An 18,093-nucleotide genomic window follows, 5' to 3' on the forward strand; every position below is an offset into this window, starting at 1 on the left:
CAGAGACTCTGTAACCGCTAGTTGACCCAGTAACTAGTCTTACCCAGAGACACTGTAACAGTAGCTAGTTGACCCAGTAACTCCCCAGTCTTACCCAGAGACTCTGTAACAGTAGCTAGTTGACCCAGTAACTCCCCAGTCTTACCCAGAGACTCTGTAACAGTAGCTAGTTGACCCAGTAACTCCCCAGTCTTACCCAGAGACTCTGTAACAGTAGCTAGTTGACCCAGTAACTCCCCAGTCAGACTCTGTAACAGTCGCTAGTTGACCCAATATCTCCCCAGTCTTACCCAGAGACTCTGTAACAGTCGCTAGTTGACCCAGTAACTCCCCAGTCTTACCCAGAGACTCTGTAACAGTAGCTAGTTGACCCAGTAACTCCCCAGTCTTACCCAGAGACTCTGTAACAGTAGCTAGTTGACCCAGTAACTCCCCAGTCTTACCCAGAGAGACTCTGTAACAGAGAGTAGCTAGTTGACCCAGTAACTCCCCAGTCTTACCCAGAGACTCTGTAACAGTAGCTAGTTGACCCAGTAACTCCCCAGTCTTACCCAGAGACTCTGTAACAGTAGCTAGTTGACCCAGTAACTCCCCAGTCTTACCCAGAGACTCTGTAACAGTAGCTAGTTGACCCAGTAACTCCCCAGTCTTACCCAGAGACTCTGTAACAGTAGCTAGTTGACCCAGTAACTCCCCAGTCTTACCCAGAGACTCTGTAACAGTAGCTAGTTGACCCAGTAACTCCCCAGTCTTACCCAGAGACTCTGTAACAGTAGCTAGTTGACCCAGTAACTCCCCAGTCTTACCCAGAGACTCTGTAACAGTAGCTAGTTGACCCAGTAACTCCCCAGTCTTACCCAGAGACTCTGTAACAGTAGCTAGTTGACCCAGTAAGTCTCCCCAGTCTTACCCAGAGACTCTGTAACAGTAGCTAGTTGACCCAGTAACTCCCCAGTCTTACCCAGAGACTCTGTAACAGTAGCTAGTTGACCCAGTAACTCCCCAGTCTTACCCAGAGACTCTGTAACAGTAGCTAGTTGACCCAGTAACTCCCCAGTCTTACCCAGAGACTCTGTAACAGTAGCTAGTTGACCCAGTAACTCCCCAGTCTTACCCAGAGACTCTGTAACAGTAGCTAGTTGACCCAGTAACTCCCCAGTCTTACCCAGAGACTCTGTAACAGTAGCTAGTTGACCCAGTAACTCCCCAGTCTTACCCAGAGACTCTGTAACAGTAGCTAGTTGACCCAGTAACTCCCCAGTCTTACCCAGAGACTCTGTAACAGTAGCTAGTTGACCCAGTAACTCCCCAGTCTTACCCAGAGACTCTGTAACAGTAGCTAGTTGACCCAGTAACTCCCCAGTCTTACCCAGAGACTCTGTAACAGTAGCTAGTTGACCCAGTAACTCCCCAGTCTTACCCAGAGACTCTGTAACAGTAGCTAGTTGACTCTGTAACAGTAGCTAGTTGACCCAGTAACACCCCAGTCTTACCCAGAGACTCTGTAACAGTAGCTAGTTGACCCAGTAACTCCCCAGTCTTACCCAGAGACTCTGTAACAGTAGCTAGTTGACCCAGTAACTCCCCAGTCTTACCCAGAGACTCTGTAACAGTAGCTAGTTGACCCAGTAACTCCCCAGTCTTACCCAGAGACTCTGTAACAGTAGCTAGTTGACCCAGTAACTCCCCAGTCTTACCCAGAGACTCTGTAACAGTAGCTAGTTGACCCAGTAACTCCCCAGTCTTACCCAGTGACTCTGTAACAGTAGCTAGTTGACCCAGTAACTCCCCAGTCTTACCCAGAGACTCTGTAACAGTAGCTAGTTGACCCAGTAACTCCCCAGTGACTCTGTAACAGTAGCTAGTTGACCCAGTAACACCCCAGTCTTACCCAGAGACTCTGTAACAGTAGCTAGTTGACCCAGTAACTCCCCAGTCTTACCCAGAGACTCTGTAACAGTAGCTAGTTGACCCAGTAACTCCCCAGTCTTACCCAGAGACTCTGTAACAGCAGTTAGTTGACCCAGTAACTCCCCAGTCTTACCCAGTGACTCTGTAACAGTAGCGGTTCCTCTGTGGTCCAGAACGTAGTGCACCTCATCCTTCAGGTTCACGATGGTCGCAAACGACTGTGCGCCATCACCGGTCCCGTTGCCTAGCAACCTTCCTAACTCCCCCAGGCCACCGCCACCCATCTCGTTGTTGCCTAGCGCCCCGAGACGCACCGCCAGAGGCCAGTGGAGGGCGGAGTCCAGGATGTAGAACCTGAGCGTCTTATTTGTCCGACACCTCAACCCTTTAATCCCGCCTGCTTCCTGGTCCTGGGAGGACGGGGAGGAGTCCTGGGAGGAGGGGGAGGAGTCCTGGGAGGAGTCCTGGGAGGAGGGGGAGGAGTCCTGGGAAGAGGATGGTGAGGGAGGGAGTGTCCCTAACCCCTCGTTGTCTAGCCCTAGCCCCTGCTGTGGGGGCAGGGAAACCCCTAGCTGTCCCAGAGTTCTACAACAGGCACTATAGCGACCTGACGACGGGCTGTAGCTACTCAGGATGTTTCTACAGGCAACCGCCGTCGCAGCAACAGGTAGGCAGCATCGTCTGATGTAGGACTGGAGCACGGCAGCACCACCTGATGTCTGGGAGGGGAAGGTGCAGAGGGGAGAGCGACCCGGATTGGACTGGTTGAGACAAAGCTCACACACCCTGGAGGTGGAGCCTGGGAGGGGGTGTGGCCTGGGCAGAACCACTGAGAGGCAGCAGAGAGGGGGGGACAAGGGCTGGGAGGGTCCACTGTAGTAGTAGTGGTCAGAGGGGTGGTGGTGAGGGGAGTCGCTACAGGAATGGTAGCGAACCGCGACGTCTGCAATCTAGAAGGGGGTGGAAGAGTTCAATTAATGTGGATATAAAAATTGAGAGATTTAGACATTCTCATCTTCAGCGATCTGAAGCCATCTGACTACATTCATCTCGATAGAACAATTCACAATGATGTTCTTGAGCCATGTTTAATTCTTCATCACATCAAAATATTAAATGTTGTAGTAAATTTATTATATTTTATTGTAGTTGTGGTTGTTGTAAGGGTCGTCGTTGTTGTCGTGGTGACTCACCTGCGTCAGCAGCGGGTCGGGGCCGGGCCCCAGGGGATTGTGGGGCAGGAAGAGCAGGAGGGCAGGGCCTTTGGTCAGTTCCTGCTCCAGAAGGCGGGACTTAGCACCAGTCGGCGCCAGCCATTGGAGGACGGTCTCGCGGTGCTCAAAGACCCAGGAACAGATGCCTTCAGAGGTGAAGTTACGCTCCCAACTAGGGAAAATCTGAGGGGGGAGGGAGGAGGGGGGAGAGAGAGGGGGAGACGGGGGATAGAGGGGGGAGACGGGGGATAGAGGGGGGAGAGAGGGAGACAGAAAGGTAACGCTAAACCTACATAGGAACAAATGACAGTACCAGGAGTTTTTCCTGAATATTTGACCCGACCAGGAGGAAACCAAGACTACTCTCAGGGCCGGCCTGCTGGTGCTCACTAGCAGGAGTGACTTTTCCCAGCAGGGTAGGATAATTAACGTGGCAGGTTAGGATAATTAACGTGGCAGGTTAGGATAATTAACGTGGTACTGCAGGTTAGGATAATTAACGTGGTACTGCAGGTTAGGATAATTAACGTGGCAGGTTAGGATAATTAACGTGGCAGGTTAGGATAATTAACGTGGTACTGCAGGTTAGGATAATTAACGTGGTACTGCAGGTTAGGATAATTAACGTGGCAGGTTAGGATAATTAACGTGGCAGATTAGGATAATTAACGTGGTACTGCAGGTTAGGATAATTAACGTGGTACTGCAGGTTAGGATAATTAACGTGGCAGGTTAGGATAATTAACGTGGTACTGCAGGTTAGGATAATTAACGTGGCAGGTTAGGATAATTAACGTGGCAGATTAGGATAATTAACGTGGTACTGCAGGTTAGGATAATTAACGTGGTACTGCAGGTTAGGGTAATTAACGTGGTACTGCAGGTTAGGATAATTAACGTGGTACTGCAGGTTAGGTAATTAACGTGGTACTGCAGGTTAGGATAATTAACGTGGTACTGCAGGTTAGGGTAATTAACGTGGTACTGCAGGTTAGGATAATTAACGTGGTACTGCAGGTTAGGGTAATTAACGTGGTACTGCAGGTTAGGGTAATTAACGTGGTACTGCAGGTTAGGATAATTAACGTGGTACTGCAGGTTAGGGTAATTAACGTGGTACTGCAGGTTAGGGTAATTAACGTTGCAGGTTAGGATAATTAACGTGGTACTGCAGGTTAGGATAATTAACGTGGTACTGCAGGTTAGGATAATTAACGTGGTACTGCAGGTTAGGATAATTAACGTGGTACTGCAGGTTAGGATAATTAACGTGGTACTGCAGGTTAGGATAATTAACATGGTACTGCAGGTTAGGGTAATTAACGTGGTACTGCAGGTTAGGATAATTAACGTGGTACTGCAGGTTAGGATAATTAACATGGTACTGCAGGTTAGGATAATTAACGTGGTACTGCAGGTTAGGATAATTAACGTGGTACTGCAGGTTAGGATAATTAACGTGGTACTGCAGGTTAGGATAATTAACATGGTACTGCAGGTTAGGGTAATTAACGAGGTACTGCAGGTTAGGATAATTAACGTGGTACTGCAGGTTAGGGTAATTAACGGTACTGCAGGTTAGGATAATTAACGTGGTACTGCAGGTTAGGATAATTAACGTGGTACTGCAGGTTAGGATAATTAACGTGGTACTGCAGGTTAGGGTAATTAACGTGGTACTGCAGGTTAGGGTAATTAACGAGGTACTGCAGGTTAGGGTAATTAACGTGGTACTGCAGGTTAGGGTAATTAACGTGGTACTGCAGGTTAGGATAATTAACGTGGTACTGCAGGTTAGGATAATTAACGTGGTACTGCAGGTTAGGGTAATTAACGTGGCAGGTTAGGATAATTAACATGGTACTGCAGGTTAGGATAATTAACGTGGTACTGCAGGTTAGGGTAATTAACGTGGTACTGCAGGTTAGGGTAATTAACGTGGTACTGCAGGTTAGGGTAATTAACGTGGTACTGCAGGTTAGGATAATTAACGTGGCAGGTTAGGATAATTAACGTGGTACTGCAGGTTAGGATAATTAACGTGGTACTGCAGGTTAGGATAATTAACGTGGTACTGCAGGTTAGGGTAATTAACGTGGTACTGCAGGTTAGGGTAATTAACGTGGTACTGCAGGTTAGGGTAATTAACGTGGTACTGCAGGTTAGGGTAATTAACATGGTACTGCAGGTTAGGATAATTACGTGGTACTGCAGGTTAGGATAATTAACATGGTACTGCAGGTTAGGAAAATTAACGTGGTACTGCAGGTTAGGGTAATTAACGTGGTACTGCAGGTTAGGGTAAGCGTGGTACTGCAGGTTAGGGTAATTAACGTGGTACTGCAGGTTAGGATAATTAGCGTGGTACTGCAGGTTAGGATAATTAACGTGGTACTGCAGGTTAGGATAATTAACGTGGTACTGCAGGTTAGGGTAATTAACGTGGTACTGCAGGTTAGGGTAATTAACGTGGTACTGCAGGTTAGGATAATTAACGTGGTACTGCAGGTTGGGATAATTAACGTGGCAGGTTAGGATAATTAACGTGGCAGGTTAGGATAATTAACGTGGCAGGTTAGGATAATTAACGTGGTACTGCAGGTTAGGATAATTAACGTGGTACTGCAGGTTAGGATAATTAACGTGGTACTGCAGGTTGGGATAATTAACGTGGCAGGTTAGGATAATTAACGTGGTACTGCAGGTTAGGGTAATTAACGTGGTACTGCAGGTTAGGGTAATTAACGTGGTACTGCAGGTTAGGGTAATTAACGTGGTACTGCAGGTTAGGGTAATTAACGTGGTACTGCAGGTTAGGATAATTAACGTGGTACTGCAGGTTAGGATAATTAACGTGGTACTGCAGGTTAGGGTAATTAACGTGGTACTGCAGGTTAGGGTAATTAACGTGGTACTGCAGGTTAGGGTAATTAACGTGGTACTGCAGGTTAGGGTAATTAACGTGGTACTGCAGGTTAGGGTAATTAACGTGGTACTGCAGGTTAGGATAATTAACGTGGTACTGCAGGTTAGGGTAATTAACGTGGTACTGCAGGTTAGGGTAATTAACGTTGCAGGTTAGGATAATTAGCGTGGTACTGCAGGTTAGGGGAATTGCGTGGTACTGCAGGTTAGGATAATTAACGTGGTACTGCAGGTTAGGATAATTAACGTGGTACTGCAGATTAGGATAATTAACGTGGTACTGCAGGTTAGGGTAATTAACGTGGTACTGCAGGTTAGGGTAATTAACGTGGTACTGCAGGTTAGGGTAATTAACGTGGTACTGCAGGTTAGGGTAATTAACGTGGTACTGCAGGTTAGGGTAATTAACGTGGTACTGCAGGTTAGGATAATTAACGTGGTACTGCAGGTTAGGATAATTAACATTGGCACTGCAGGTTAGGGTAATTAACGTGGTACTGCAGGTTAGGGTAATTAACGTGGTACTGCAGGTTAGGGTAATTAACGTGGTACTGCAGGTTAGGGTAATTAACGTGGTACTGCAGGTTAGGGTAATTCGCGTGGTACTGCAGGTTAGGGTAATTAACGTGGTACTGCAGGTTAGGGTAATTAGCGTGGTACTGCAGGTTAGGATAATTAACGTGGTACTGCAGGTTAGGGTAATTAACGTGGTACTGCAGGTTAGGATAATTAACGAGGCAGGTTAGGATAATTAACGTGGTACTGCAGGTCAGGGTAATTAACGTGGTACTGCAGGTTAGGGTAATTAACGTGGTACTGCAGGTTAGGGTAATTAACGTGGTACTGCAGGTTAGGATAATTAACGTGGTACTGCAGGTTAGGATAATTAACGTGGTACTGCAGGTTAGGATAATTAACGAGGCAGGTTAGGATAATTAACGTGGTACTGCAGGTTAGGGTAATTAACGTGGTACTGCAGGTTAGGGTAATTAACGTGGTACTGCAGGTTAGGGTAATTGCGTGGTACTGCAGGTTAGGGTAATTAACGTGGTACTGCAGGTTAGGATAATTAACGTGGTACTGCAGGTTAGGATAATTAACGTGGTACTGCAGGTTAGGATAATTAACGTGGTACTGCAGGTTAGGATAATTAACGTGGTACTGCAGGTTAGGATAATTAACGTGGCAGGTTAGGATAATTAACGTGGTACTGCAGGTTAGGATAATTAACGTGGTACTGCAGGTTAGGATAATTAACGTGGCAGGTTAGGATAATTAACATGGTCCTGCAGGTTAGGGTAATTAACGTGGTACTGCAGGTTAGGGTAATTAACGTGGTACTGCAGGTTAGGGTAATTAACGTGGTACTGCAGGTTAGGATAATTAACGTGGTACTGCAGGTTAGGATAATTAACGTGGCAGGGTAGGATAATTAACGTGGTACTGCAGGTTAGGATAATTAACGTGGTACTGCAGGTTAGGGTAATTAACGTGGTACTGCAGGTTAGGGTAATTAACGTGGCAGGTTAGGATAATTAACGTGGTACTGCAGGTTAGGATAATTAACGTGGTACTGCAGGTTAGGATAATTAACGTGGCAGGTTAGGGTAATTAACGTGGTACTGCAGGTTAGGGTAATTAACGTGGTACTGCAGGTTAGGATAATTAACGTGGTACTGCAGGTTAGGATAATTAACGTGGCAGGTTAGGGTAATTAATGAGGTACTGCAGGTTAGGATAATTAACGTGGTACTGCAGGTTAGGGTAATTAATGAGGTACTGCAGGTTAGGGTAATTAACGTGGTACTGCAGGTTAGGATAATTAACGTGGTACTGCAGGTTAGGATAATTAACGTGGCAGGTTAGGGTAATTAATGAGGTACTGCAGGTTAGGATAATTAACGTGGTACTGCAGGTTAGGGTAATTAACGTGGTACTGCAGGTTAGGGTAATTAACGTGGCAGGTTGGGGTAATTAACGTGGTACTGCAGGTTAGGCTAATTAACGTGGTACTGCAGGTTAGGGTAATTAACGTGGTACTGCAGGTTAGGATAATTAACGTGGTACTGCAGGTTAGGTAATTAACGTGGTACTGCAGGTTAGGGTAATTAACGTGGTACTGCAGGTTAGGATAATTAACGTGGTACTGCAGGTTAGGGTAATTAACGTGGTACTGCAGGTTAGGATAATTAACGTGGTACTGCAGGTTAGGGTAATTAACGTGGTACTGCAGGTTAGGATAATTAACGTGGTACTGCAGGTTAGGGTAATTAACGTGGTACTGCAGGTTAGGATAATTAACGTGGTACTGCAGGTTAGGGTAATTAACGTGGTACTGCAGGTTAGGGTAATTAACGTGGTACTGCAGGTTAGGGTAATTAACATGGTACTGCAGGTTAGGGTAATTAACGTGGCAGGTTAGGATAATTAACGTGGTACTGCAGGTTAGGATAATTAACGAGGTACTGCAGGTTAGGATAATTAACGAGGCAGGTTAGGGTAATTAACGTGGTACTGCAGGTTAGGGTAATTAACGTGGTACTGCAGGTTAGGGTAATTAACGTGGTACTGCAGGTTAGGGTAATTAACATGGTACTGCAGGTTAGGGTAATTAACGTGGTACTGCAGGTTAGGATAATTAACATGGTACTGCAGGTTAGGATAATTAACGTGGTACTGCAGGTTAGGGTAATTAACGTGGTACTGCAGGTTAGGATAATTAACGTGGTACTGCAGGTTAGGGTAATTAACGTGGTACTGCAGGTTAGGGTAATTAACGTGGTACTGCAGGTTAGGGTAATTAACGTGGTACTGCAGGTTAGGGTAATTAACGTGGTACTGCAGGTTAGGGTAATTAACGTGGTACTGCAGGTTAGGGTAATTAACGTGGTACTGCAGGTTGGGATAATTAACGTGGCAGGTTAGGGTAATTAACGTGGTACTGCAGGTTAGGGTAATTAACGTGGTACTGCAGGTTAGGATAATTAACGAGGCAGGTTAGGATAATTAATGTGGTACTGCAGGTTAGGGTAATTAACGTGGTACTGCAGGTTAGGATAATTAACGAGGCAGGTTAGGATAATTAATGTGGTACTGCAGGTTAGGGTAATTAACGTGGTACTGCAGGTTAGGGTAATTAACGTGGTACTGCAGGTTAGGGTAATTAACGTGGTACTGCAGGTTAGGATAATTAACGAGGCAGGTTAGGATAATTAATGTGGTACTGCAGGTTAGGATAATTAACGAGGTACTGCAGGTTAGGATAATTAACGTGGCAGGGTAAGATAATTAGGTTAAGAAAAGGTTTAGGGTTAGCTAAAATTGTCCCCTGATCTACAATCAGGTCTGCCCTTAAAAAAAAAAAAGTATTGGTTTCCACTAATGCGACTCTGGGCCCTGACAAGTCTGTTTGTCACGTGCTGATGACATCACCACTGAGCAGTGAGTAGTTGAAGTGTCAGTAGACAAGGGGGGTGGGTGTGTGTCGACTGACCAATGAGTCGTTGAAGTATCGATAGACAAGGGGGGTGGGTGTGTGTCGACTGACCAATGAGGAGTTGAAGTGTCGGTGCAGGTAGACGGTCTGGTCATCTCTGACTGAGATGGACTCTGCCACCTGTCTACTGGTCACCACCCCGAAACGCACCGCACCACGGAAGTCTGAGGCAGGGAAGAGCAACACACACTTTCATTCATCTTTCAATTCTCATTTCTATAGTCACAGAACTAGAATGAGTAGAACAGAGTAGAACAGGCCTTGCTATGTATTGGGCAGAGCTTCCAAGTCTGGTCTATTCATTCTATTTCAGTGGCTATGACATTCTACTCCGGTGGCAAAAAACCCAGCATGTAGCGGTTATCAATGACACTGGATTAGAGGACTTACATTTATCCATCTCCCATCAACAACATGGGTGTTAATGTTTCGCTTAACTCTCTTCAGGGCTTTAGGGAGTTAGCCAGTTAGCATGTAGCGGTTAGCTTACCTCTCTTCAGGGCTTTAGGGAGTTAGCATGTAGCGGTTAGCTTACCTCTCTTCAGGGCTTTAGGAAGTTAGCATGTAGCGGTTAGCTTACCTCTCTTCAGGGCTTTAGGAAGTTAGCATGTAGCAGTTAGCTTACCTCTCTTCAGGGCTTTAAGGAGTTAGGAAGTGAGCATGTAGAGGTTAGCTTACATCTCTTCAGGGCTTTAGGAAGTTAGCATGTAGCAGTTAGCTTACCTCTCTTCAGGGCTTTAAGGAGTTAGCATGTAGCGGTTAGCTTACCTCTCTTCAGGGCTTTAAGGAGTTAGCATGTAGCGGTTAGCTTACCTCTCTTCAAGGCCTGCAGAGCTGAGGAGAGGTATGTGATGTAGCCGGGAGGCTGAGGAGAAGAGTTGAACTGGAAATAACCCACCACCCCCGGCTGGGAGGCAGGAGAGGAGAACAGACATGAAACACGTGACTTGGGTTGCAAAAATCCGGTAGCTTCCTCAAAATTCAAAGGTTTTCCAGAAACCTTGGTTAGAGGATTCTGGATTTCCTGTTTATTCCCTCCTGATTCTGTGAATCCTCCCAACAGGATTTCTGTTCAACCTGGGCATTATGGGAAAGGTACTGTGACATCACAGGTCATAGAACAATAGAAGCAGTCAGCCATGTCAGAAAGACTCACTTTTATCTAGGTGATATCTACAGGCTAAAACCCTGCTAGCAAAACAAACCAGGCTCTCTGTTGTGACAGACAGAGGCACTACAGAAAGGATTAAACAAGAAACTGGCTAAACAGCTCCTCGACAACATAACACCCTCCACCATATCGTACACGACACCTGACCCACAGGTACGCCACACCTCGTGGACCACTCCCAAATGGCACCCGGTTCCCTATATATAGGTGTCCTACTGTTGAACCATAGCCCTGTAGGGCACGATAAAGAGAACAGGGTACCATTTGAGATATTGTCACATAGAACTCTTGTCTTTCAACAGAAAATAACACCCAAAGCATATCACTCACTTCCTCTCATCTCTTTGTTTCTCTGCCTGTATTCTTATTCCCTTCAGCCCCCACCCCCCCATTCTTATCCCCTTATCTCCCCCCATACCTCATGATAAGACAGGAAGTCTTGTAGTGTGGCTCGTGATGGTAGGTAGGTCAGTGGGGTGATGACTCGCAGGATAAACCTCTCTACATAGGAAGCCAGGAGCGGACCCTTGTACTCTATAGGGCCAAACCTCCAGAACCAGACAGGGGGGGATACAACATGTCAGAGTAGGAGGACCCATTTAGAACCAGACGGGGGGGGGAATACAACATGTCAGAGTAGGAGGACCCATTTAGAACCAGACGGGGGGGGATACAACATGTCAGAGTAGGAGGACCCATTTAGAACCAGACAGGGGGAGACGGATACAACATGTCAGAGTAGGAGGACCCATTTAGAACCAGACAGGGGGGGATACAACATGTCAGAGTAGGAGGACCCATTTAGAACCAGACAGGGGGGGATACAACATGTCAGAGTAGGAGGACCCATTTAGAACCAGACAGGGGGAGACAGATACAACATGTCAGAGTAGGAGGACCCATTTAGAACCAGACGGGGGGGGGGAATACAACATGTCAGAGTAGGAGGACCCATTTAGAACCAGACGGGGGGATACAACATGTCAGAGTAGGAGGACCCATTTAGAACCAGACAGGGGGAGACGGATACAACATGTCAGAGTAGGAGGACCCATTTAGAACCAGACGGGGGGGAATACAACATGTCAGAGTAGGAGGACCCATTTAGAACCAGACAGGGGGGGGAATACAACATGTCAGAGTAGGAGGACCCATTGAGAACCAGACAGGGGGGGGAATACAACATGTCAGAGTAGGAGGACCCATTTAGAACCAGACAGAGGGGGGGGATACAACATGTCAGAGTAGGAGGACCCATTTAGAACCAGACAGAGGGGGGGGAATACAACATGTCAGAGTAGGAGGACCCATTTAGAACCAGACAGGGGGGGGATACAACATGTCAGAGTAGGAGGACCCATTTAGAACCAGACAGAGGGGGGGGAATACAACATGTCAGAGTAGGAGGACCCATTGAGAACCAGACAGGGGGGGGATACAACATGTCAGAGTAGGAGGACCCATTTAGAACCAGACAGAGGGGGGGGAATACAACATGTCAGAGTAGGAGGACCCATTTAGAACCAGACGGGGGGGGGGGGGGGGGAATACAACATGTCAGAGTAGGAGGACCCATTTAGAACCAGACAGGGGGGGGGATACAACATGTCAGAGTAGGAGGACCCATTTAGAACCAGACAGGGGGGGAACAACATGTCAGAGTAGGAGGACCCATTTAGAACCAGACAGGGGGATACAACATGACAGAGTAGGAGGACCCATTTAGAACCAGACAGGGGGGATACAACATGTCAGAGTAGGAGGACCCATTTAGAACCAGACAGGGGGAATACAACATGTCAGAGTAGGAGGACCCATTTAGAACCAGACAGGGGGGGGGGGATACAACATGTCAGAGTAGGAGGACCCATTTAGAACCAGACAGGGGGGGGGGATACAACATGTCAGAGTAGGAGGACCCATTGAGAACCAGACAGGGGGGGGGACAACATGTCAGAGTAGGAGGACCCATTTAGAACCAGACAGGGGGGATACAACATGACAGAGTAGGAGGACCCATTTAGAACCAGACAGGGGGGATACAACATGTCAGAGTAGGAGGACCCATTTAGAACCAGACAGGGGGGAATACAACATGTCAGAGTAGGAGGACCCATTTAGAACCAGACAGGGGGAGATTCTCCCTCGAGACAGAAAATGAATAGACTAGATTCTCATCTAGAACAGGTGGATGACAGGGTATAGATATAGAGCAACTAGACTATATCTCATTTAACTCCGCTAGAATAGGTGGATGACAGGGTATAGATATAAAACTAAACTATATCTCACGTAACTTCGCTAGTTGCTCTACATCTATACCCTGTCATCTACCTGTTCTCGTGTAGTTAAATGAGATAGGGTATAGATATAGGGCAACTAGACTATCTCATTTAACTACACGAGAACAGGTAGATGACAGGGTATAGATGTAGAGCAACTAGCGAAGTTACGTGAGATATAGTTTAGTTTTATATCTATACCCTGTCATCCACCTATTCTAGCGGAGTTAAATGAGATATAGTCTAGTTGCTCTATATCTATACCCTGTCATCCCTGTTCTACAAGAGGAAAAGGAGATATAGTCTAGTTGCTCTATATCTATACCCTGTCATCCACCTGTTCTACAAGAGGTAAAGGAGATAGGGTATAGATATAGAGCAACTGGACTATATCTCCTTTCACTGCACAAAAACAGGTAGATGACAGGGTATAGATATAGAGCAACTAGACTATCTCATTTAACTACACGAGAACAGGTAGATGACAGTCTAGTTGCTCTATATCTATACCCTGTCATCTACCTGTTTTTGTGCAGTGAAAGGAGATATAGTCCAGTTGCTCTATATCTATACCCTATCTCCTTTACCTCTTGTAGAACAGGTGGATGACAGGGTATAGATATAGAGCAACTAGACTATATCTCCTTTTCCTCTTGTAGAACAGGGATGACAGGGTATAGATATAGAGCAACTAGACAATATCTCCTTTACCTCTTGTAGAACTGGTGGATGACAGGGTATAGATATAGAGCAACTAGACTACCTCCTTTACCTCTTGTAGAACAGGTGGATGACAGGGTATAGATATAGAGCAACTAGACTACCACCTTTACCTCTTGTAGAACAGGTGGATGACAGGGTATAGATATAGAGCAACTAGACTACCACCTTTACCTCTTGTAGAACAGGTGGATGACAGGGTATTGGTAGAGGCTCTTCTGTTTCCTGCATTTCCCCTGGCTCCACCAACAGTTCACTGCCACAAACTGCACCTGTACAAACGGTGCAGAAAGCAGAGGTAGGGTAAGACCACAGAGCACCACCTGCACAGACCGGGAGTCCCATTTAGAAACAGAGGTAGGATAAGACCACAGCACACCACCTGCACAGACCGGGAGTCCCATTTAGAAACAGAGGTAGGATAAGACCACAGCACACCACCTGCACAGACCGGGAGTCCCATTTAGAAACAGAGGTAGGATAAGACCACAGAGCACCACCTGCACAGACCGGGAGTCCCATTTAGAAACAGAGGTAGGATAAGACCACAGAGCACCACCTGCACAGACCGGGAGTCCCATTTAGAAACAGAGGTAGGATAAGACCACAGAGCACCACCTGCACAGACCGGGAGTCCCATTTAGAAACAGAGGTAGGATAAGACCACAGAGCACACCACCTGCACAGACCGGGAGTCCCATTTAGAAACAGAGGCAGGATAAGACCACAGAGCACCACCTGCACAGACCGGGAGTCCCATTTAGAAACAGAGGTAGGATAAGACCACAGAGCACACCACCTGCACAGACCGGGAGTCCCATTTAGAAACAGAGGTAGGATAAGACCACAGAGCACCACCTGCACAGACCGGGAGTCCCATTTAGAAACAGAGGTAGGATAAGACCACAGCACACCACCTGCACAGACCGGGAGTCCCATTTAGAAACAGAGGTAGGATAAGACCACAGAGCACCACCTGCACAGACCGGGAGTCCCATTTAGAAACAGGAGGTAGGATAAGACCACAGAGCACCACCTGCACAGACCGGGAGTCCCATTTAGAAACAGAGGCAGGATAAGACCAGAGCACACCACCTGCACAGACCTGGAGTCCCATTTAGAAACCGCTTCACAATTTAATACAGGAACTAGGAGGTGTATAGAGTTGTACTGTGTACAGTAGAAACAGACTGGCACCCAGACTATATATCACCATACTGCAGCTGTGCAATAAACCAGGGGTGTATTCATTAGTCCAAAACCGTTGCATAAACATTTGGTCTGTTGCAAGACATTTCGCAACAGAAACCTCTTCCTCCAAAAATGGAAAACATTTTGCAATGAAAACAAAGTTTCTATACAACGTATCCAAGTAGGTCCCACCCTGTTTGCTTCCTGAGCAGTAAACAGTTTCCATTGCAAAAGGTTTTGCAACGGGCCAGACGTTTTGCAACAGGCCAGACGTTTTGCAACAGGCCAGACGTTTTGCAACGGGCCAGACGTTTTGCAACGGGCCAAACGTTTTGCAAAGGTCTGTGACTAATGAATACAACCCTGTTCTGAAATATACTGTTCTGAACCAACCCTCAGCACGATAAGCCAGTCCACAAGCCTCCGAAAGACCTCTTGGCGAGTGGCGATGGTGTGTGTGCCTGCATGTGTGCGCATTAATGTGTGCGTGTGTTCCTGCATGTGTGTGCTCGTGTGTGTGTGCGTTCCTGCATGTGTGTGCTCGTTCCTGCGTGTGTGTGTGTGTGTGTGTGCGCTCCTGCATGTGTGTGCTCGTTCCTGCGTGTGTGTGTGTGCGTTCCTGCATGTGTGCGTGTGTGTGTGTGTGCACCTGTTTGACCAGCCTCCGTGCGACCTCCTGGACCTCGTGGCATGTGTGTGTGTGTGTGTGCTCGTTCCTGCGTGTGTGTGTGCGTGCGTTCCTGCATGTGTGCGTGCGTTCCTGCATGTGTGCGTGTGTGTGTGTACCTGTTTGACCAGCCTCCGTGCGACCTCCTGGACCTCGTGGCGAGCGGCGATGGAGTGAGCACACCAGGGAGCGTAGAAGAAGATGACGGACACCTCTGCCGCGCCCCTCAGCCTCTCCACCTGCTCCAGCTGACCCAGGTACAGGTCCACTACAGGGGCCTCGGCAGAGAAGAATCTCACCGGGGGACGCGCCGACGCAACCACATTCTTAGCCCGGCTAGGAGGGAGAAGAGGGACGGAAGGGGGTGTGAGAGAGACAGAGAGAGAGACAGAGAGAGAGAGGGAGAAGAGGGACGGAAGGGGTGTGAGAGAGACAGAGAGAGAGAGAGAGAGACAGAGAGACAGAGACAGGGAGAAGAGGGACGGAAGGAGGTGTGAGAGAGAGAGACAGAGACAGAGAGAGGGAGAAGAGGGACGGAAGGAGGTGTGAGAGAGAGAGAGAGAGACAGGGAGAAGAGGGACGGAAGGAGGTGTGAGAGAGAGAGAGAGAGAGACAGAGAGAGAGACAGAGAGAGACAGGGAGAAGAGGGACGGAAGGAGGTGTGAGAGAGAGAGACAGAGACAGAGGGAGAGAGAGGGAGAGAGAGGGAGAGAGAGGGAGAAGAGGGACGGAAGGAGGTGTGAGAGAGAGGGAGAGAAAGACGCTAGGAAGAGACAGGAAAGGACTTCGAAACAACAATTTATCGTCTTGAAATAAGTTGTGTGTAACAACATACGTTGAGTCTTCTCTAGGCTTTCCTCATTCTAACATGTCAGTCCATAGATAACCGCTCAGTTTCAATTACCATTTAAATCTCCTAGGACCATAAGTGATATGAACCCGGGGCTCCCACGGGAGAAACAATATTTAAATCTCCTAGGACCATAGGTGATATGAACCCGGGGCTCCCACTGGAGAAACAATATTTAAATCTCCTAGGACCATAAGTGATATGAACCCGGGGCTCCCACAGGAGAAACAATATTTAAATCTCCTAGGACCATAAGTGATATGAACCCGGGGCTCCCACGGGAGAAACAATATTTAAATCTCCTAGGACCATAGGTGATATGAACCCGGGGCTCCCACGGGAGAAACCATATTTAAATCTCCTAGGACCATAGGTGATATGAACCCGGGGCTCCCACGGGAGAAACAATATTTAAATCTCCTAGGACCATAGGTGATATGAACCCGGGGCTCCCACGGGAGAAACAATATTTAAATCTCCTAGGACCATAGGTGATATGAACCCGAGGCTCCCACGGGAGAAACAATATTTAAATCTCCTAGGACCATAGGTGATATGAACCCGGGGCTCCCACGGGAGAAACAATATTTAAATCTCCTAGGACCATAAGTGATATGAACCAGGGGCTCCCACGGGAGAAACAATATTTAAATCTCCTAGGACCATAAGTGATATGAACCCGGGGCTCCCACGGGAGAAACAATATTTAAATCTCCTAGGACCATAAGTGATATGAACCAGGGGCTCCCACGGGAGAAACAATATTTAAATCTCCTAGGACCATAGGTGATATGAACCCGGGGCTCCCACGGGAGAAACAATATTTAAATCTCCTAGGACCATAGGTGATATGAACCCGGGGCTCCCACGGGAGAAACAATATTTAAATCTCCTAGGACCATAAGTGATATGAACCAGGGGCTCCCACGGGAGAAACAATATTTAAATCTCCTAGGACCATAGGTGATATGAACCCGGGGCTCCCACGGGAGAAACAATATTTAAATCTCCTAGGACCATAGGTGATATGAACCCGGGGCTCCCACGGGAGAAACAATATTTAAATCTCCTAGGACCATAAGTGATATGAACCCGGGGCTCCCACGGGAGAAACAATATTTAAATCTCCTAGGACCATAAGTGATATGAACCCGGGGCTCCCACGGGAGAAACAATATTTAAATCTCCTAGGACCATAAGTGATATGAACCCGGGGCTCCCACGGGAGAAACAATATTTACATCTCCTAGGACCATAAGTGATATGAACCCGGGGCTCCCACAGGAGAAACAATATTTACATCTCCTAGGACCATAGGTGATATGAACCCGGGGCTCCCACAGGAGAAACAATATTTAAATCTCCTAGGACCATAAGTGATATGAACCCGGGGCTCCCACAGGAGAAACAATATTTAAATCTCCTAGGACCATAGGTGATATGATCCCGGGGCTCCCACAGGAGAAACAATATTTACATCTCCTAGGACCATAAGTGATATGAACCCGGGGCTCCCACAGGAGAAACAATATTTAAATCTCCTAGGACCATAGGTGATATGAACCCGGGGCTCCCACAGGAGAAACAATATTTAAATCTCCTAGGACCATAGGTGATATGAACCAGGGGCTCCCACGGGAGAAACAATATTTAAATATCCTAGGAC

At 47.2% G+C, this 18,093-nt stretch overlaps 1 protein-coding gene across 1 annotated transcript in view; it reads right to left on the reverse strand.

Moving 5' to 3' along the window:
* Positions 1 to 18,093, reverse strand: part of LOC135530857 (thioredoxin domain-containing protein 11-like) — a 44,054-nt gene that overhangs the window by 16,772 nt on the left and 9,189 nt on the right. The window contains 7 exon segments of the mRNA XM_064959029.1: positions 2,045 to 2,861; positions 3,105 to 3,308; positions 9,598 to 9,710; positions 10,360 to 10,453; positions 11,136 to 11,265; positions 13,894 to 13,991; positions 15,697 to 15,913. Of these exon segments, the coding sequence (XP_064815101.1) occupies positions 2,045 to 2,861; positions 3,105 to 3,308; positions 9,598 to 9,710; positions 10,360 to 10,453; positions 11,136 to 11,265; positions 13,894 to 13,991; positions 15,697 to 15,913 (1,673 nt within the window).

Source organism: Oncorhynchus masou, unplaced genomic scaffold (genome assembly GCF_036934945.1).
Source record: "Oncorhynchus masou masou isolate Uvic2021 unplaced genomic scaffold, UVic_Omas_1.1 unplaced_scaffold_1441, whole genome shotgun sequence".
Lineage (NCBI taxonomy): Eukaryota > Metazoa > Chordata > Actinopteri > Salmoniformes > Salmonidae > Oncorhynchus > Oncorhynchus masou.